The sequence below is a fragment of the Rhinatrema bivittatum genome, chromosome 4, assembly GCF_901001135.1.
Source record: "Rhinatrema bivittatum chromosome 4, aRhiBiv1.1, whole genome shotgun sequence".
In the NCBI taxonomy this organism is placed as follows: domain Eukaryota; kingdom Metazoa; phylum Chordata; class Amphibia; order Gymnophiona; family Rhinatrematidae; genus Rhinatrema; species Rhinatrema bivittatum.
In genome coordinates this window covers 102,170,797-102,192,842 of record NC_042618.1, presented here as the reverse complement: position 1 = coordinate 102,192,842, position 22,046 = coordinate 102,170,797, and the positions used below count along the sequence as shown (strand labels likewise).

Here is a 22,046-nt window from a genome sequence, read left to right as displayed (position 1 = left end):
TCTGAAAACAAACAATCAATAACTGAGTGGACTCTCCCTTACTTCCATGCATTCCCCAGGTGGGACTCTGGACTGATCCATGTTAACAGCTAGGTCTTTCAACCCCTTCTGGTCTGATGGCTTACACTCCTCCAAGTTATCCTAGGTCCTTTAAACCCCTCAGAAATGGCTCAATCCTTTTATTTTATAACTTACACGTTTACTATAGCAGAAATAAAGTTACGTGGCAGGGGACCTTAGCACGTACTGGAGCATATAAGTATTTATGTACACATCTCTTGGTCAGGCCGTGAAATGCCCACGCCCTGCCCCTTTTTGTAAATTTTTGAGATGTGCGCGCTGTGGCATTTACGCAGTATAAAGGTGCTTTTTAAAATATGGTTAGCACGCACGAGCCTGACTTTTTCGTGCAGCCCCCTAATTTCGGCACACACCAGGCTTTTAAAATTCACCTTAAAGAGTTTTACTCAAATTCGCAAGATTCTGCAATGTGGTTTCTCAGCAGCCCAAGAGTTTGTATGAAATGTCTAGCAGTGGTGGCAGCTCATCTAAGGAAAGTCTGCTCTGGCCGACGTGCGTATATATATATATATATACGCACGTCGGCCAGAGCGGAGCGTGCCCGAAAAATAAAAATGGCGCCTGCTCCTTAGGAGCAGGAGCGGCAGCGGCGGCCAGGAGCGGGAGGAGCAGTAGCCGCGGCGGCAAGCGCGAGGGAGGGAGGAGCGGCGGTAACGCGTGTGAGGGACAGACGGACACCCCCTATCTGCCGGTTGTGAGCAGGAGCGGCAGCGGCGGCCAAGAGCGGGAGGAGCAGTAGCCGCGGCGGCAGCGGCGACGAGCGCGAGGGAGGGAGGAGCGGCGGCGACGCGCGCGAGGGACGGACAGACGGACACCCCCTGTCTGCCGGTTGTGGATGAGCTGAAAGGGGAGGGGATTGAGAGAGGAGAGAGTGAGCTGGGGGGGGAGGGAGGAGAGAGTGAGGGAGGGAGGAGAGAGTGAGGGGAGGGAGGAGAGAGTGAGGGGAGGGAGGAGAGAGTGAGGGGAGGGGGGAGAGAGAGTGAGGGGAGGGGGGAGGGAGGAGAGAGTGAGCTGAGGGGGGGGGAAGGAGGAGGGAGACTAGAGGGGGGAGGTGAGAGGGGGAAGGAAATGGACCGAACATTTTTTTTTAAATGTAGCCCGTTGTTACGGGCTTAATGGCTAGTATATATATAAATGATCTGGAAAGGAATACGACGAGTGAGGTTATCAAATTTGCGGATGATACAAAATTATTCAGAGTAGTTAAATCACAAGCGGATTGTGATACATTACAGGAGGACCTTGCAAGACTGGAAGATTGGGCATCCAAATGGCAGATGAAATGTAATGTGGACAAGTGCAAGGTGTTGCATATAGGGAAAAATAACCCTTGCTGTAGTTACACGATGTTAGGTTCCATATTAGGAGCTACCACCCAGGAAAAAGATCTAGGCATCATAGTGGATAATACATTGAAAGAGTCAGTTCAGTGTGCTGCGCAGTCTAAAAAACAAACAGCATGTTAGAAATTGTTAGGATGGGAATGGTTAATAGAACGGAAAATGTCATAATGCCTCTGTATCGCTCCATATTAAGACCGCATCTTGAATACTGTGTACAATTCTGGTCACTGCATCTCAAAAAAGAAATAGTGTTATGATTGTTGCTGCCCAACTTCTCCATTCCGCCCACCTTACCTTTTTTGCGACTCCTCCTGCAGTTGATGGACGTCTGGCTGCTGTGGCGTCTGCCCGCCGTCCTCTCTGGCGTCCCCGGTCCAGCTTGGGCGCTGCATCCCGCCATGTTATCCAGGTACCATAGGGCGCGCGCGCGCCGCGTGGCCCTGCCTCTTATTCTCTCTTTGGCGCGAACCTCAGGGGCGTCCTCCTGTGATGACATCACGCATCCCGGATACAAAAGCCTACACTTTTTGCTAGCTAATCGAGTTAGCAAGGGATCTCCTTACGGATGGGAATCGCTCTCCGTACCTAGCTCTCTGCCTCTCCAATTTTTGGACTTTATCCTAACGGGGTACCCGCTCCTCGGGGGCCTCTCTCATTTCTTTCAGGTCGCTATCAGGAACCGGTACTCGCTCCTCGAGGGTCCATGTTCCCGGACTCGCTGCCTGAACTTATCGCTTCTGCTTGGAAGAAACCGCTGCCTACATCATCAGGTACTCGCTCCTCGAGGGCCTGCCTCTATTCCAGCTTCTGTGTTACCTTCCGGGAGAAATTGCTGTGTGAGTAACTTTACCAACGAGGCTCTATACCAGAACTCTGTGTATGCTCCACTGTACTCACTATCTCAGTTTTCTCCACTACAGCACAGCCATAGAGGGAATTGCTGTTCCAGTATCCTGAGGAACCCTAAGCCCAGGCGGGCTTCATCTCTACTCACTACTGCCACCTCTGGTGGCTTCTCAACTCTGTCTAATTAAAGATATAACTCTGTGTTGTGTGTCCCAAAGCTGAGCCTGACCTGTGGCCCCTCATGGGACTTCCTCCCCTTGAGTGTGGTCAGCTGCCACAGTGTCCAAGGGTCCACCCAAAACCTTACAAACAATAACATATAGTTGTGATGGAGAAGTGATAAAAGGGATAGAACAGCAACCAAAATGATAAAAGGCATAGAACAGCTCCCCTACGAGGAAAGGCTAAAGAGGTTAGGACTGTTCATCTTGGAGAAGAGACAGCTGAGGGGGGATATGATAGAGGTGTTTAAAATCATGAGAGGCCTGGAATGGATAAATGTGAATCGGTTATTTACTCTTTCAGATAATAGAAGGAGTAGGGGGCACTTCACGAAGTGAGCATGTAGCACATTTAAAACTAATCGAAGAAAATTCTTTCGCTCAACTCACAATTAAGCTCTGGAATTTGTTGCCAGAGGATGTGCCTAGTGCAGTTAGTGTAGCTGGGTTTAAAAAAGGTTTGGATAAGTTCTTGGAGGAGAAGTCCATTAACTGCTAATAATTATGTTGACTTGGAGAATAGCCACTGCTATTACTGGCATCAGTAGCATGGGATCTTCTTAGTGTTTGGGTACTTGTAGCCTGGATTGGCCACTATTGGAAACAGGATGCTGGGCTTGATAGACCCTTGGTCTGATCCAGCATGGCAATTTCTTACTTAGACAACTGGCTAATATTGAGCAAATGCTCCAAAGAAGCCAAAAAGGCTATGTCTCAAGCAGTTTCTTCCCTCTGTGCACCTTTTCATTATCAATTACCCAAAATCTCAGATAATTTCTTTTTGTCACCAGGAACAAATAGGAGTGCACCTAGATACTCAATTGAGAATATGAATCTTACCAAACAAAGAATGCCAAATCTACTGTCTATAATACATTCTTTTTGCAGTTACATGAATGTCTCTAAAAAGAGGTTTCTTGGACTCCTAGGGCACATGGCAAACAACAGTATATTTAACCCTATATGCTTGGCTTCACACGAGGATACCACAGAAGCATCTCAGATGGCATGGGGAGCCCACTTAGGTCACCTTTGCTCTTGTTTGTTTCAAGATCCCTGAGTGCAATCTTTTCACATAAATGTCTTAGAGCTAAAGGCTATCCTTAAAGTTCTCATGGTGTTCAAAGCCCTTCATAAAAGGAAAGATCTTCCAGATTAAAAGACAATATTGTTGCAATGTACTACATAAACAAACAGGGAGGAGTGGATTGCAGAATTTGTGTCAGGAAATCCTAAAAATATGGAAGTAGGCAATACAGAGGAAGATATGTATCTGGCATGCACATTCCAGGAAATTAACCATTATAGCTAATGCACTTAGCTTCATTTGCAGCCACATGAATGGTCACTTCACAGCAACATACTTCAGAACATATTTCAAAAAATGGGGAGTTCCTCAAGTGATGTCTTTGCAGCCTCCTCAAAGAGCCTGTCTTGGCTGCAATGACAATTTCATGGTCAAAGAGACTAACGTATACTTTTCCACTTCTTCCTCTAATTGCAAAAACAATTCCAAAACTGATGCAAGACAAGATGAAAATGATCTTAAGAAACAAGTGTGGTTTCCTTGGCTTCAAAGACTAGCAGTTGCAAAACCAGTTTGTCTATCAATTTTCCCATATTTTCTAATTCAGTATGACAGTTTGCTCCTTCATCCCAATCTTTGCTCTCTAGCATTAACAACTTGGATATGGAGCACCAGCAGCTAATAACATAAGAAATTGCCATGCTGGGTCAGACCAAGGGTCCATCAAACTCAGCATCCTGTTTCCAACAGAGGCCAAACCAGGCCACAAGAACCTGGCAATTACCCAAACACTAAGAAGATCCCATGCTACTGATGCAATTAATAGCAGTGGCTATTCCCTAAGTAAACTTGATTAATAGCCGTTAATGGACTTCTCCTCCAAGAACTTATCCAAACCTTTTTTGAACCCAGCTACACTAACTGCTCTAACCACATCCTCTGGCAACAAATTCCAGAGCTTTATTGTGAGTTGAGTGAAAAAGAATTTTCTTCGATTAGTCTTAAATGTGCTACTTGCTAACTTAATGGAATGCCCCCTAGTCCTTCTATTATTCAAAAGTGTAAATAACCGAGTCACATCTATCGTTCAAGACCTCTCATGAGCTTAAAGACCTCTATCATATCCCCCCTCAGCTGTCTCTTCTCCAAGCTGAACAGCCCTAACCTCTTCCATCCCCTTTATCATTTTGGTTGCCCTTCTCTGTACCTTCTCCATCGCAACTATATCTTTTTTGAGATGCGGCGACCAGAATTGTACACAGTATTCAAGGTGCGATCTCACCATGGAGCGATATAGAGGCATTATGACATTTTCTGTCCTATTAACCATTCCCTTCCTAATAATTCCTAATATTCTGTTTGCTTTTTTGACTGCTGCAGCACACTGAGCTGACGATTTTAAAGTATTATCCACTATGATGCCTAGATATTTTTCCTGGGTGGTAGCTAAAACACAATGTCTTTCTCCACAGAAATTAAAGCAGTTCTACTAGCAGTAAGAATGCCTTCAACACGATGTTTCTATGGCTTCAAATGAAAACAGTTTTCAATCTAGTATAAATCTCGGGATGAGGACCCATTTTACTTGTAACACTCCAACATCTACCTTATATTTCTTACTCTGGTTTAAAATCTGATCAGCTTATCAACCAGAAGAAGGATTATTAAAGCCTGAACCACTTTCTCAGTACACTGTCTCTGGCTGTTACTGATGAGTTGATAAGGTAGGAGGCAAGAGACATTTGGTTCCTCTAAAATTTGTTGTTGAGAGCCAGCATTCAGGAGACTAGTACAAGATATCTCCCTAACAGCCATAGTCGTAAGTCTTACTGTAACTGTGAGTCTTAATTGCTATAGCTTGACAATTCCAGATGGCTAATGTCAGAGTTATGGGTGCAAACTGAAACACCTAACTTGCAGACACTGGACTAAAGTCAAAGAGAATAAAATATATAAAGCTGTGTGCAATGGTGAGTTGTTGAATGAGCCACAAACAAGGTACAAATTGCTTCTAAATGTGGAGTTCCCGGCATCGTATAGTCCTTCATTTTAAGAATACACAATTCTATAGCAGGGAGGACCTATGAGGAGAGAATTCTTTGTATAATACCTTTTCTTTATTCTTCTCTCTGACTGCAATCTTATTTAATTGATTAATCTATGTAATGCCTACTGTGATGTTGTGTGCTTGTACTGATATTCATTATGATATTGTTTCTCTTTACTGATTTTATACCATATATTTACAACGTTTAGTAAACTAAGTTTTGCTTTTACCAGATTGTGATTAGAGTGTTATATGATGTAATATATAACCACTCAGCCTACTTTTCACAGAAAGCAAACCCTATATTCTTGGCTACCAAAATGCATTTTTTTCTGCTATAAATCAGTTGGAATAGAGCTGGATTAGAGCTCATCAGGTTCAAGCTTCAGCAACTTCTGTGGCATTGCAATAGTCGGTCTCATTCAGGACATCTGTAAAGCAGCAACTTTGTGTTACGTTTGGTGGCTCATAGGGCCTCACTCACCTCTGAAGCCGTCAGCACATAAGCGCGGCACAGGATGCCGCCAATGAAACCTCGTGGTAGGAACTCTGCTATGCTGCTGCATGCCTGATGACCTGCCTCTTAAAAGGCCCATGGTGGCAACCCAGCCACAATGCCCTTTGATGACATCATGGGCTTCCCTGAATTTAAGGCTCCTCTGGAGGATCAGAAGATGACTCAGCATCAGGGCTCCTGATGTGCCTTTCATATTGAGTGTGTGTTGCCATTGTTCTTGCCTTCCTGTGTTTCTGCGTCCTGGTATTCCTAAGCTCCTATCTATCTTGCCTTACCTTTGTCCTGCTCCATCCTTGTTCTCCTTGCCCTAATTGTCATCTTGTCTTGGTCCTGGCCTTCGTTTTGTCTTCCTGGATTCTGATCTCAGCTTGGACTTTGACCATTCTTGATTGCCACCTGGACTTGATCTTCTGCGTTGGAATTGACATCACCTTGTCTGCTGCCTTCCCCAACCTCTGGCTTGTCTTCTGGTATCTGCTGTCTACTACCTGCCCTGAGCTCTGGCTTGTCTTCTGGAATCAGGTGTATGCTACCTGCCCTAATCATCACCTGGCCTTGGACTCTCTTTCTCTAGATTGCCCTAGGAACCCACCTAAGTCCTGCCAACCGCCAGAACCCAAGGGCTCAAACTGCAGGGAAGATGGCTGGTATAGGTGAAGTTCCAGCCTGTCCCGCTACAGGGCATGTCTGCCAGCTGTTGGTGTGGGCCTAGCAGGCTGTGCCAACCACACCACAGCACTAAGGGCCCACCAATACCAAGTGCATCACACTGTGCCATCAATTCACACTTTTGTCAAACATTATCGTCTTAATCAAAAATCACAACAGAATGCTTTTGGCCAAGCAATTCTCAAAAGTTTATTGAACTAATGCTTCACCTTTCCCACCATCCAGCATTCTCTGGGTTGCTTCACATATTACCACATCAGTATCCATCATATCAACTTCAAGCGACCCTCAGAATGGGAGATCCCAGTTGTATGGCTGCTTTACATTCTGCTTATCCACAAAGAAAGCAAAGTTGCTTATCTGTAATGGGGTTCTAGACAGCAGCACAAATCAGCCACACAGTCCCACCCTACTACCTATAAAGTTGAAGTGTGGCTAGGGAAAGAACTGAGGAGATTCATGTGGGGCCTATGAGCAGGAAGTTCCAGACATGTTCAGAAAAGGATTTCCTTTGTGAGCTCCAAGAGAGAACATCTGAGCCAGGGCCATCAGATGATGTTTCCCATAGGCATGGCTGATTTATCCTGTCTACGGAGGATCCCCGTTAAGGATTAGTAGCTCCGCTTTATCCCATTCAGTTCTTCTAAAATGTAATTAAATGGAGGACTTCAACATAAACAGATAGGTCTAACAAGAAATGAGCTTCTGCTGTTGCTGTTTTCAAATAGAATTCTTGCGAGTCCCTCATGTCAAAAACAGAGAAATAAAGAACCTTTTTTTGTAGCACCCATTCATTCTTACCGCCTGTGGTACTTTGTCTGCTGCTGCTCCCACATTAATAGCATCATAAGGGGCTTCTTCTGGGTAACCTTGCCTGCCATCCCCTACTGTGTAAATAAAGAAAGAGGAGGAATAACATGTTGGAAGATACACAGAACCTCTCTGCACTCAAAGGTTCTTCATATAATAGAGGAAGACTCTTAGGTCCCTGTGACAAAGGGGGAGTGGGTGTAGGACTCTTGCAGGAGGAAAAGCTTTTTCTTTGAGGTTGCTCCCACAGAAACCTCATGCTAGTATTAATCAACATTTATCATTCAGGGAGCCCCTCTAGCAGTTAGCTAAGCATAAAAGTATCATATTCAGTTATCTTGTTTTTACTATACAATTATTTCTCTAGTACTAGCCTTTTATGTACTCTTAAAAATTGTGTCATGTGAGAAAGCCAGACAGAAGCTCTTGAAGAGTTACAACTGGTTTCCAAGTCTTAAGCTGAGCATTGTGTCCTTACAGAAAGAGTAGGAGACAGAGGTTGTAGAGCTGTACACATTGGATCTGATTTTAAAAAGCATTTACTTGAGTAAAACTGAGTTTTACTCAAGTAAATGCACTTTTGAAAATTGCTACTTTATATGCCATTGAATTGTCCATAGAATTTGCTCACAAAAGTGCACTTTCTGTGCATAAATGGCTTTTGAAAATCGCTACAATAGTATATTATTTACGCACAAAACTCCTTTGAAAATTATCTCCACAGAGAGGAGGGTGACCTTTTTTTGTGTTCCACGGGTAACATGAGAAGACCATAAGATGGTACTTTGTTATATATCCTACATATACAGGCAAAGGGAAGAATGTGCCCCCTAGCATGACTCAGACGTACATAAAAATTTATTATAAATTAATAAATAAACAAAAAATAAAATACTTAAGATCATCACTCAGTACACTCAGGGGAGAGGAAAAATCGAGGGGCAAAGTACTCACCTACTAGTTTCAAACGGCCTGAAGTGAGCAGAGTTGGATCATCCTGTTGGATATTTCGAATTGAGTCTCTCACAAGCTCTTCTATATGGTCAATACCTATTGCCTTCCCCATGGGACCTATCTGGAAACAAAAGCAAAACAGAGTCTTCAACTTCCAAGCTGCATAAGAGCAGGTCCAGTGGAGAAGTCCCTGCCAAGGTTTGTGGATTTCTGTGCAGGACAGGGAAATTGTCTTTGTCTTCACTATACGGCGAGTACAGCAAGGCTGCTCTTCTGGAAAGGGCTGAATTTACAATGCTGTATCTGACCACTCACCCTATGGTGGAAAGACCTAGTCAGTATTCTAGTGACTGGGAACAAGCTTGCACATCTGTTTTCAGAAAATAAAGGGAAAGAGCAACTGTATTCCTTCAGCTTGTTTTTAGAACTAATGATATTAGTCTAAAGTTAAATGCCTAGAAGCATATATTCAAAGAAGTTGCAAAGTTTGGATGCATTTAAACTAGAAAGTATCAGTTCACTTCCCAGTATATTTATTTATTATTTACTTAAACATTTTTATATACTGAAAGTAGTTGGGAACATCACCTCGGTTTACAGATAACATAATGCAGCAACAGGCTTTACAAAAAACACAGAAAAGGGGAATTGAGTCTAATGGCTATCAATGCAAACTAAGAAACCATGTAAGAAGGGCATAAATATCCAAGCAGGGGGAAGATCAAGATAGTTAATTACATTCAAAGTAAGTCGCTATGACCAGAAAGAGATATGTACAATCAGAGTAAGTTATCAAGATGGTTATTTACATTCAAGGTGAATCGCTGTGACCTGATAGAGATATGTACAATCAGGGTAAATTACAGTAAAGGGTTTAGAGATGATGTATTAACAGAGTATTTACAAAAGAAGGAACAGTAAAGGCGAGTGACTTGGGGAGGGTATTGGATAAGATAGTTCAGGTGTATGCCTGTTTAAATAGCCAGGTCTTGAGATTCTGTTTACATTTTTTTGGGCACATTTCCTGGCGAAGACTAGAGGGCATGTTGTTCCAAAGAGCAGGGCCTGCGATGGAGAGTGCACGGTCTTTGGTGGACATAAGTTTTTGAGTTTAGGCGAGGGTGTATGCAGCGTTGCCAGATATTGTGTTCTGGTGGGTCTGTCAGGGGTGCGAAATAGGAGGTGCTCATTGAACCAATGCATATTTTGGTTGTGAAGGGATTTATGGATGATGGTGAGGGACTTGTATATTATCCGAGATGTGACTGGCAGCCAGTGTAGGTGTTTGAGGACAGGGGTGATATGACGGTGGGCATTGGTGAGGATACGGGCAGCAGCATTTTGGAGCATCTGCAGGGGTTGGATTGCATTTTTGGGAAGGCCTAGGACGATGGCATTACAGTAATCAACTTTGGATAAGATGGTGGCTTGGAGGATTGTGCGAACGTCATTGAGATGTAGAAGAGGTTTGAGTTTTTTTAGTGTGTGAAGCCTGAAGAAGCAGTCTTTTAGGGTGAAGTTGATGAACTTTTTTAGGTTAAATTGGTTGTCCAGTGTGACGCCGAGGCTACGAACGTGTTGGGAAAAGGTAATGGAGGAGGGTGGTGTGTTGAGCATGGGTAGGTTGAAGTTGTTATTGTGGGGTGAGATGATTAGGAGCTCCGTTTTAGTGGTGTTGAGCGCAAGGTAGTTGTCTGAGAGCAGGGTGCTGATGGCTGAGAGAGCAGATTCCCAGGTTTTCATGGCATTGGGTAAAGTGTCGGTTATGGGTATGAGGATCTGTACGTCATCCACATATATAAAGTGCGGAAGGCCAAGCTTGGAAAAGAGATGGCAGAGGGGAAGGAGGTATACATTGAAGAGGGTGGAGGACAGTGAGGAGCCTTGTGGTATATGCCTTGTGACAGGTTAATTGGTTTTGATTCATAGTTCCCAATTTTTGCTTTGCATTGCCTGTTGCTTAGGTATGATTGAAACCAGTGGAGCGCGATGCCAGATATGCCCATTTCTTTAAGGCGTTCTATTAGGATGTTGTGGTTGACCATGTCAAATGCGGAGGATGCCAAGATGTAAGGATGGCCTTTGTCTAGGGCTTTCAGGATGTAGTCGGAAAGGGAAATGAGGAGGGTTTTGGTGCTATGGTGTCTGCGGAACCCATATTGGGAGGGGAAGAGGATGTGATGATCATCTAAGTAGTCCGTCAGTTGCTGATTAATTGTTTTTTCTAGGATTTTTGATATAAAGGGAAGGTTGTAAATGGGGCGAAAGTTGGCGGGATCGGCTGGGTCAAGAGAAGGTTTTTTAAAAATAGGTTTTATTATGGCTTGTTTTCATGGCATATTGTGAATTAATACCTACGAATGTTAATAAAGACTCGGTTCATCACTCATCTTACTGGTAGGAGTACACAAAATATTACTTGGTTTCCCAGACAAAAAATACAGGAAGGCTGTGATCTTAAAGGTCCCTAAACCAATGGTGCTCATGATGTGTGTATTTGTGGGAGAAGAATCTTTCTATGGGTATGGGAGAAGTGAATTAGAAAAACATGTCCTGTTTACCAGTTTAGCAAAGCAAGCGGTTAGGTATCCACTTCCTGATCCCACATCAAGGACTTTTGCTCCCTCCACCAGCTTCTTTTCAAGCAACTCCAGGGAATCAGCATGCTGTAGAAATACCATCAGTCAGTCTCTTAAAATCTCTCTTATATATCAAATAAGGCCATCATCATCATTAAAGTTGCAAATAAAGCACCAGCTATGGGCATTATATGCAGTCTGCATGGAGTATTTTAAAGAAACAGGAACAAAAACAAGACAAATGTCAAATTATACAGATACATGTAATTGTATTAAATGTTTTCATACGCCAAAAAAATGTAAACTTTTCCAGTAAACTTATTTATAACAGATTAGTGGACGAGTCATGTAAAGCCAAACCTTGATTAGAATGGCAAGAAATTCTGCCCTTACCGCATGGGCTGCACTGATAGTAGCTTTGTACCCTGAATGCAAAAGAACAGAAATTAGTTACCAATAGGCTTAAAGGGAAATCCATCAAGTTTGAGCACTAAAGTCACTTCCTGGAAGCTTAGCTGTGCAGATGTCTTCCCAGTACCCTACCATTCCACTCTTTTTATACCTTTAATCTCACTACAAGTAATTAAGGTAACAGCGACCATTTGAGTACACCAGGTGCATCCCAGATTTCTTTCCAGTGGAGCTGTCTGTATTACTTCAATCTAACACTTATAACTCTTCTTACAAATATAATCCAGCTCCATCTGTGCCTAAGTGCAAGGCAGTTTCAGTTTAAAAGGATCAGCACAAATATATACAAGGCCCCTTCCTGATAAAGTCATATCGTGGCCTCAGAATTAGAGTTATCACATTTCCAGACCTGAAAGCTGTGACAGATTAGCGCTGCTGAGGCATGAGAGTGTGAAGGGAAGGTCAGGGCATCTAAGCTTCTACACCCCCAATTACAGCTTCTGCAGAAATGCTGGTTAGAAACATATGCTCTAGCTTAATGGGAGATTTCTGAGTGCTGCTCAGTCACAGCACTAAAGGGAGCACAGACTTGCAGGGCACTGTAATCAGGGCTGGCGGAAGTACTAGGCGAACTAAATGGGGGCCTAGGGTGCCAGGGTCTCAGGAGCAGCGGCCGCAAGAGCCAGAATATTTATGGTCTCATGGCGGTGGTGCAAATAAATTGGATCGGGGTGAGTGGGTGACTGACTGATATGTCATGCAGAGAGAAGAGACAACTGTTGTCTCGGCGGCAGTAGTGGCAGCCCAGCATCTGCCGGCAGGATATTTCAGCGACGACCGACAAGCGACCCATCCGTCCTCACCTGACCACCAACTCAAGTCAAAGTCTACATAATATTCACATCAAAGTTTGACTTGAGCCGGTAGTCAGTTCGGGTGAGGACGGACGGAGACTTCACCTGAATCTCTCACCTGAGCTAATGTTTCCTCTGCTTGGGGGTGGGGTGGGGGGGAAAGCGGGCGCAAGGCAGAAGGTTTGCCTATGCCTAGGGTGCCTAATACCCTTGCACCGGCCCTGACTGTAATTAAGCCAGAAAAGAATGAACAGGAGCCAGGAATTGTCTGACTATTCAAAGTCTCATACCAGGTGCAAAGCCAAAACCAGGATCTTTTATTAAAATAACTTTCCAGCAGAGATGTAAAGTATAGAAGTCACAACCAGGACTCACAGATTTAAGGGTCCTGGTGCACTAAACTTCCGGCATTGATACTACCACCAGCTTTAGCCCATACCCTCCCACCCAGGGCCTTGTAACATAAAAGAGCATTATTCAGTGACTGCTACACTAAAACAATGCTATAAACATAGTCTGCTTCTATTCCTTTTATTCATCTGTCAACAGCAACCAGGCCAAGGAACATGGGAGTTTAATGAGACATGGATTACAATCATGCCACGTTCAGTTTTTTATCTAATTGATTACAGCATCATTACAAACCAAACATGCAAGAATCCCAAACAGCTTGGCTAGTACACAGCACATAGAGATGTTAGTGTCATCAATCATCAGATTCTGAAGGGCTTTTCCTACTAACAGCTATATTTGCATTACCACGGACATGTTTTCAGCATTGAGAAGCAATCAGATACTTAGGGAAACTGCAAAATTTTCATACTGCATAAAAATAGCTAAACATCGGGTGATATTCAAACTGATTTGGCTCAAGGAATCTGCAGCTCTGTACTACAACAATCCATGTGTGACCACATTACTTTGTAAGAAAATAAGAAATTGCCATACTGGGTCAGACCAAGGATCCATCAAGCCCAGCATCCTGTTTCTAACAGTGGCCAATCCAGGTCATAAGAACCTGGCAAGTACCCAAACACTAAATAAATCCCATGCTACTGAGGCCAGTAATAGCAGTGACTATCCTCTAAGACAACTTGATTAACAGAAGTCAATGGACTTCTCCTCCAAGAACTTATCAAAACCTTTTTTAAACCCAACTACACTAACCACATCCTCTGGCTCTGAATTGTGCAGAATAGAGGCCTTTCCTGAGTAATAAACGTGGTAATGCAAATATAACTAAATGCATTTTTTCATAAAATATATTTAAATATGCATTTTCCAAGATTTACTCATTCTACAAATGATAATGAAAATCAAGTGTTGGTTGTTTAAAAAGTGAAAAAGCTTTTTTTTTTTTTTTTAAGACTGCACATAAAGCTCAAAACAGTCTTTAACTATATTAGTTCTCAGTTTCTAAGCATTTGTCGTAACAAAAATTTCAAACTTTATCATCACAAATTTGTAACCATGATAAAACTGCACACTGAAATGAATATATCAGTCTCCATCAACAAGCAGGGCTGAAATAGCCATGACACATGGGTGATGTTATCTGTCCACGCCAAACGGACCCTTTTCTCAGTTCCCAGGCGGACACTACCTCGTGAGCTGCTTAGTCTTTTTTCGTCTGTCTACCCTGCTCTCAGTCTTTTCTTGATTTTTTGTTAACTGTTTTTGGCATCTTCTTAATCTTTCATTTCTTTTTATTGCATCACTGCCTTGGAAGCTCCCAAATAGCTCTTTTCAATGTTACTTTCTAAAAAAAAACAAAAAACCCCACAACAAAAGGGAAAATATCCAGCTCCAAGAAGGCTGCCCTCAATAGCTTTAAGAACTGAGTGTGTGACAAGATGTCTATCACTGATTGACACCAGTGGCCTAGCAAGGGGGAGGGGACAATGCCCCTGGGCACCATGCTTAAAGGGGGGTGCAGCAGCAGGTGGCCATTGCATCTCAGCACTACCACAATCCCCTCTAACTCGCCCTCCGAGCTCCACTCATCCCTGCGGCGCTGCTGCAAGCCCCTCACTCACACTTCCCTGCTCCTAAGAATCGAAGGATTGTGGCCTTGCAGCGTAAGCTGCTTCCTCCTTCCCAGCTGCCGACGCCTGAATGTTTGAATTTAGTAAATTTTTAGTGAAAACAGTAGATAAATTGGTTTAGAAAGCAATACAAAATCTCCGTTTCTTAAATTTTGTACCATTCGTATTAGTTATCTAAAATTGGTGTAAACCTCCTGTTACAATTTTTTTTTTTTAATTGGCAGGATTTTGTATTTTACAACATGCCTGGTAGTGAAGAGAGTCTGTGTTGCTGTTACTGAGAAGACAACAGAATTGTAATTATTTTTTATATGGTGATTTGCACTGACACTTCTATTAGTAATTTTCTCCTTTACTACTGTGTCTGGTTTTCTAGCAAACTTTTATTAGTTGGTCTGTGAATTAATAATTATATTCTATGATTTATACAAAAATGTAAGTAAGAAAGAATAACTAATTATACAGGTATAAGAAATTGGCGGGAGGCTAACAGCATCTGTGCGAGTAAGCTAGAGTAGGGGTGAGTAAACTTTAAGCCGCAGCCCCCCCTTTCTATTCATGCATTTGGTTGGGGGGCCCCCCAGAATTAGTGGGGGAAGGGGTGGAAGAGGTGCACAAATGCATTGGCCCCCAGGCACCCGACACCCTTGCTACACCACTGCATTTGTTATCAGTGTCTTGGGCTCAACTACAATGCAACCAGCTATGACTGTATGTCTCCGCAGATTCAGAATATGGAAGATGGAGGAGTCGTGCAGGTCGGTAAAGAGCCGCAGTTGATCCTCCTCCCAGAGCAGAGCCTCTGCTAGCTCCCTGGATGCCAAGTTATTATTATTTTAATGGTTTTATATACCGACAGCCGTTTGCACATCGCATCGGTTTACATATAACTTATAACCAAAATAAAATAGGCATGGCCTTTACAAAGAACAGATGGAACGGTTAACAAGATAATAACAAAAATCAAATAATTTAGCTGATAAATTCAACTGGGGGTAACTTAGGTTAGGAGAGGGGGATAAAATTACTGGAGGAGAGGTTATGTACAAGGTTCAAATACTAAGTTCGATGCGGTTACTGATTCTGATTTTGGGATGGAAGATTAGGGAAGAATGGGAAGCCTGACGATTGTGGGGTTTTTTGTTTTTTTTTTAACAGTAAGTAGCAGAGGGGGAAGATTTAGCATGCGAGGAAAGCGATGGGTAGGCTTGTAGGAAGAGCCATGTTTTGAGGTTTTTTTTGAATTTCGGTGTGGAGGTTTCAGTGCGTAGGTTGGGGGGCAAGTTGAGTAGGAGCACCTCCAGAGAGCCTTCCCCCACCTCAGAGCAGGCCTTAGGCCCCTCCAGCTTGTCAATTCCAGTATATTCGATCCTGCAATTTCCTGTGCTCAAGTAGCCACAAAACTAGACTTGAAATATAGGAGTCCAGAAGACCCTGGGGTTTAGGGTGGTGTAGGTGACCCATCAATCAGTTGTTCTGGAGTCAGTGCTCAAGTGGGAAAAGAAAACAAGGATTTTTTTTCCAATATTCCGCCATGCAAACATCCCAGGCTGCTGGACAACTTTGGAAATAAGGTTTTCCAGAGCCCAGTGCTAAATACCCACATTGCCATGTAGCACTTCTATATATTTTATTTATTTATTTAAAATCTTTTGACTGCACATTCGATAAATCACGGCAGTTTTCAAACAACATAAATTACCAATCACAACACATCATTCATAATAACATTTCAAATCAAATAGAAGAACAAAACACATACCACCTAGACTATAATAATGTCACACAATAATAAAAGAGTGTCTAGTAATGGCAGAAATACATAAAAGGCTTAAAAATCAAATTTGTACTTCTAAAATGAAAAACAAATCAGGGAGAGCTTCTAAGATGGCGCCCTGAACAGACGCGCGCAGAGGGAGCTCTTGATTTTTTGCCTTAAACTATTTCCAGCATGCCACATACCAAGCGGAAAGCCAGGGTTCGATGTGGAGAGAGTTCCTCCACGCCGACTGAGGCTTCCCAGCCGCGTATAGGCAGCTTCTTTGCCGCGCTTCCCCCACCAACGCCGGGAGACCTGGTCGCTGAAGGGGACACCGAGGAGCGAGGATATCCCCCTCTGACCGAAATATCATTGAGTCCTGGCTCACCGACTAGACCGCCGCCGCCGGACAGCCGAGAAGATCGAAGGCAGTTGGAGGCTGCCCCTCCCTTCGAGGAGAGTAACGGAGGGGCAGGGCTGGTGCCGCATGTGAGGACATCGGGGAGACCTGCCGACCTGGAGCAGGGCAGACCGGTCCCGCGAGAAGGAGTGGAGGTTGTGGATTCGGAGCCAGCTTCGGGAGGAGGCCCGTTGAGATCGAGCAAAGGTGCCGGTGAAGTAGTAAGTGGGGGAAGGGAAGCTGAGCCTCAGGAAGTCGAACATTCAGTAATAATGGCTGCCCCAGGGGAAATAACTCTGTCCATGATCTGGAATGCGCTTAAATCTTTAGAGACTGTTATCACAGCTTTAGCCAGTGATGTGCAAAGTATAAAAGTACAGACTGAACAAAATGTTTTGGAATTAGCCATTCAAAAAGAAAAAATGGGAAAAATAGAAGAACGGATGGATGTGGCAGAGAAAATTCAGGCAAATTTGGTTAAAAGTGATACAGAAGCTAGTAAGAGATTAGAAAGAATTGAAAATAGTTTGAGAGCCCACAATCTCAGGTTTATTAATTTTCCTGTTTTCAGAAATATTGCTCCTTTAGATATCTTTAAATTGTATGTCTCTCATGTTTTAAAAATTCCTGAAGAAATTAGACCGGTTGTTACAAAAGCTTATTATCTTTTTCCTTCTAATCCTATTCAAAGTAACCAGGAAGAAATATCTTTGCCTGATTTAACAACACTCTTGAATTCGTCGCAAGAAATGGTGGTCACCCAAAGGAGGCCACTATTAGTTTCCTTCGCATTTCTGATGGATAAAAATAATGTCTTTAAGCAGTATTTCAGAAATAACCAAACGTTATTTTTCGGTCAAAAGATTTGGTGCTATCCGGATCTAATCAAACAGACACAACAACGGAGAAAACTATTCCTTAACATGAGAGTGGAAGTTCTCCAGAAGGGGGGAACTTTCAAGCTTCAATTTCCTTGTAAATGCCATATAAAACTTGGGGAACACAGATATATATATTTGGAACCTGCTCATCTAAGAGACTTTCTGGACTCTCAAACCAACCCCCAGTAATGCTTACTACTTTGGTGAATTTGTAATAGAAAGGTGGAGGGTCTCAGGGCGCTTTTTCTGTTTGTACTAATTTCAAATTGAATGCTCCTTGTTTCAGCTCTCCCGCTTTTCTTTTATTAAGATTGAGCACTAATAAGACTATTGCCTTATTGAAAATTAATATCTGTTTAATTTCAATATATTTGTACTCGAGATATTTCTGTCAAGTATTTTCTTGTTTATATTCTTAAAATGCAATAAATAAAAAATTAAAAAAAACCCCCCAAAAAACCAAATCAGATTAATGTTTTATGCTGGACTTCTAAGTGCTGTCATGCCTTTAAATGTTAATTAGCCCTTCAAATGCTTGCCTAAACAGCCAGGTTTTTAACGCCTTTTTGAATAAGTTCAGATCTTCTAGGATCCTCAACTGCTCTGGTAATATATTCCAAGCTTTCAGGCCTGCAATTGAGATGGCACACACTGACCTCTCTTAAGCGTGTTTGATTCACTGATGGTCAACTAGAAAGCCTTTATTTGCCAATCTTAGATTACGCTATAGGTGTAAGGCAGAACTAACCCAAGATGTTTCTGTATTATTGATTAGTTTCTGAATGAGTGTTAGCACTTCATACTGAATCCTGTATTACACTGGTAACCAGTGAAGTCTTGCTAGCACAGGCGCGATATGCTCATATCTGTCAATTTATTTTATTTTTATTTATTTATTTCTTTTGTATACCGACATTCGATCGAGATATCACATTGGTTTCCAGATAACAGGTTGAATAGAGCGGGAACTGCCCTATTTTACATTGTAACAAGATAACAGTTGATTAAACAATTAACATAATCCCATCAAAACTCAAACCACTGCGTTCTGTAGCAATTGTAAAGGTCTTAAGGTATTTGATGGAGCTCCCAACAATAGAGCATTACAACAATAAAGTCCTTAAAAAAAATGACATTGTAGAATCAATAAAAAGTCATCAGGATCTAAATCAGGTTTTAATCTTCTAAGCATCCAGAGTTTATAAAAACCTATTTTAACTAATTGACGAGTGTGGGATTTCATTACTAATCTGGGATCTATGGAAAAATTTTAAGTCAACTACAATTCATGAAATCACCCTGTCCTATCCTGCAAAGCTAAATTTCAACATAGGGCAATACTTACATGATTGTATGCAGAAAATGAAGTCATTGCCAGGCCCAGATGTCAAGAGCCACACCACAAATCCGCAGCTGATCCTGGACGCAGAAGAACCTATACACCATTTCATTCAGTCAGCGTATAAATCGTTCACACTATGAGCCATTAGTCACCTGCGTCCAATGATGTCCACGATAAGTTAGTGGATGTTCCCTGCACTGCAGATCACCTCTTTGAAGAAAACCTCAAGGAAATAGTTGCCCAGGTCAAAGAGCAGCATTTGATGATCAGGTCTCTCTTAACTGGCTCTAAGCAACAATCATCGAGACACCATATTTCACTTTTAAGCATTCTTAATTCCAGAGACACCCTTTCCGGCAATTCTGGGGTATCATGCTCCACATGTGCTGCCACAACAACTTCTAGCTCGAGGACAAGCCTTGAAATCCTGCATTCAGCCCCTCCACTAGGGGGGTGAATTTATCTCTACCTAGAGGAGCAGCAAAAAAATAATAATAATTCGCTGGGGAATCTGGTTATTGCTTACATTTTTCTTGGCTTTTGGTACTGCCTCTTTGTTCAGCCTTCAGTCTGGACCTCTTACACTGCTTTCAGCTCTGCCTGGAGATGGGGTTACTTTTCCAACAGGCAATAGAACCTGTCCTACCTGACCAATATGGTCAGGGGTTCTACTCCCACTATTTCCTTATTCCCAAGAAATCCAGGGAATCGAGACCCATCCTGGTTTTACAAAGTCTGAAACGAGCCTATTATGGAAGAAATTTAGAATGAACTCCCTCCACACCATCCTGCCCTTCATCTAAGTGGAATAGTGGAGATGTGCCCACATATTTATTTTATTTATTTATATCTCACAATTCTACAATACTGTATATCCATTGTGGAGTATAATTTACATACACAATAATATAAAAACAAAAATACACTTAATACCCATCCATCTCTCCTATTGGCACTATTTACAATTTGTGGTGAAATCATCTCACTACTAGTACAAGGTCTTTCCTTTCAGGTTCTCAGCAGTGCCGAGGGTCTTCACCAAATGCTCAGAGGTAAATGCAAGGCATTTGTATTTTCCCTTAACTGAATGACTGGCTAGTGACAGGAACTTCCCAGGTGAGGATGCTGAACTCCCTACAGAAGCCAAACCACCTTCTTCAGTCACTGGATTTCATCGTAAATTTTGATAAATCAAACTGAGTCTGTCCCAGAAAATCACTGGGTCATGGAAAGACTCTGGAGGACACAGTCTCCCGACAGATCAAGTATGTTGCCGCAGATCCTTAGCTCATTGGTTGATGCAGATAGATTAGACCACAGCTAGGAAAGTGTTAGTTGTCTTGGGCCACATGGCAGCAGTGGTTCAAATGGTCTCTCTTAACCTGCCTCCACATATGCATCCTACAATGGGGCCTCCACATCCAATGGGAGCATTAATTCAACTATTGACAACCATGGTGAATGTCTCACAGGAAATTAAGAACCTTGCTAGTGGCTAGACCCATACATTTTAGAGGACGGAGCCCACATTTGTCTGCTTCCCATCAAGTCACGTTGGCAACAGACATGTCTATTAAGGGATGGGGAGACACACATGGAATCTGGTTGTCAGTAGAATGACTGTTTCAAATCAACTTATTAGAGCTTTGAGCAATCACACACCTTGAGAACTTTCTCACACCTCCTTGGGAAAGAGAATTCTCATCCAAACCAACAACCAAGTAGCCATATTTTACGTCAACAAACAAGGAGACACAGATTCATGGACTTTGTGTCATGAAGCCAGAAAGATTTGGGTGTGGGCTTGTGACCACCTAGCTGTACTACAAAGCAATCTATCTTCCAGGGATTACCAACACATTAACGGATCACCTCAGCAAGGGGTTTCTTCCTCACAAGTGATCTCTACATCAGTCAGTGGCAGACAGACTGTTCAATCTTTAGGGACATCCACTGATATATTTATTTGCAGAGGAGGAAAACAGAAGAGTGGAAAACGTTTGCTCCATTCTGCCAAAGAAACCCAAGTCCGCACCAGACACTTTTTTGCTCAGCTGAAATACAGGTCTCAAGCACACTTTTCCACCGCTTCCGCTAATAGTCAGGACAGTGCAGAAAGTAGAGATGTGAATCGTGTGATCGATCGTCTTAACGATCGATTTCGGCTGGGAGGGGGAGGGAATCGGATCGTCGCAGTTTGGGTTTTTTAAATATCGTGTAAATCGTGTAAATCGAAAACCGGCACACTAAAACATCCCTAAAACCCACCCGACCCTTTAAAATAAATCCCCCACCCTCCCGAACCCCCTCAAAATGCCTTAAATTACCTGGGGTCCAGTGGGGGGGGAGGGGAAGGGCGGGAAAACCGGCACACTAAAACAACCCTAAAACCCACCCCGACCCTTTAAAATAAATCCCCCACCCTCCCGAACCCCCCCAAAATGCCTTAAATTACCTGGGGTCCAGAGAAAGGGTCCCAGTGTGATCTTTTACTCTCGGACCTCCGTGCGTTGTAGAAATAGCGCCAGCGCCATTTTGTTTTTTTGTCCCCCAACATCAGGAGCGTAGGAGATCGCTCCCGGACCCCCGCTGGACCCCCAGGGACTTTTGGCCAGCTTGGGGGGGCCTCCTGACCCTCATAAGACTTGCCAAAAGTCCAGCGGGGGTCCAGAACGATCTCCTACCGCGAATCGATTCGACTGTAGGAGGTCGTTCCGGACCCCCGCTGGACCCCCAGGGACTTTTGGCCAGCTTGGGGGGGCGTCCTGACCCCCACAAGACTTGCCAAAAGTCCAGCGGGGGTCCGGAACGACCTCCTGCAGTCGAATCGTGTTGCCGTACGGCCGGCGCCATTTTGCGCAAAATGGCGCCGGCCGTACGGCAACACGCCGGCCGTACGGCGACACGCCGTACGGCAACACGCCGGCTGTACGGCAAGACACCGGTGCCATTTCTACAACGCACGGAGGTCCGAGAGTAAAAGATCACACCGGGACCCTTCCTCTGGACCCCAAGTAATTTAAGGCATTTTGGGGGGGTTCGGGAGGGTGGGGGATTTATTTTAAAGGGTCGGGGTGGGTTTTAGGGTTGTTTTAGTGTGCCGGTTTCCTGCCCTCCCCCTTCCCCCGATTTACGATTTTTTGACGATAAATCGGGGGAATTGTTATTGTATCGCGGCTCTAATGATTTTTGACGATTTAAAATTTATCGGACAATATTTTAAATCGTCAAAAAACGATTCACATCCCTAGCAGAAAGTG

The 22,046-nt window shown here is 43.3% G+C and overlaps 1 protein-coding gene across 8 annotated transcripts in view; it reads right to left on the bottom strand.

Annotated features, from left to right (window-relative positions):
- The window catches only part of LOC115090007 (protein-L-isoaspartate(D-aspartate) O-methyltransferase-like), a 71,856-nt gene that overhangs the window by 16,603 nt on the left and 33,207 nt on the right, over positions 1-22,046 (bottom strand). For all 8 annotated transcript variants that reach the window (XM_029598551.1, XM_029598548.1, XM_029598546.1 and 5 more), the window contains 4 exons: positions 11,488-11,519; positions 11,077-11,181; positions 8,516-8,636; positions 7,553-7,638 (listed from right to left, as the gene is read on the bottom strand). In XM_029598551.1, the coding sequence (XP_029454411.1) occupies positions 7,553-7,638; positions 8,516-8,636; positions 11,077-11,181; positions 11,488-11,519 (344 nt within the window). The remainder of the gene's footprint in view (positions 1-7,552; positions 7,639-8,515; positions 8,637-11,076; positions 11,182-11,487; positions 11,520-22,046) is intronic.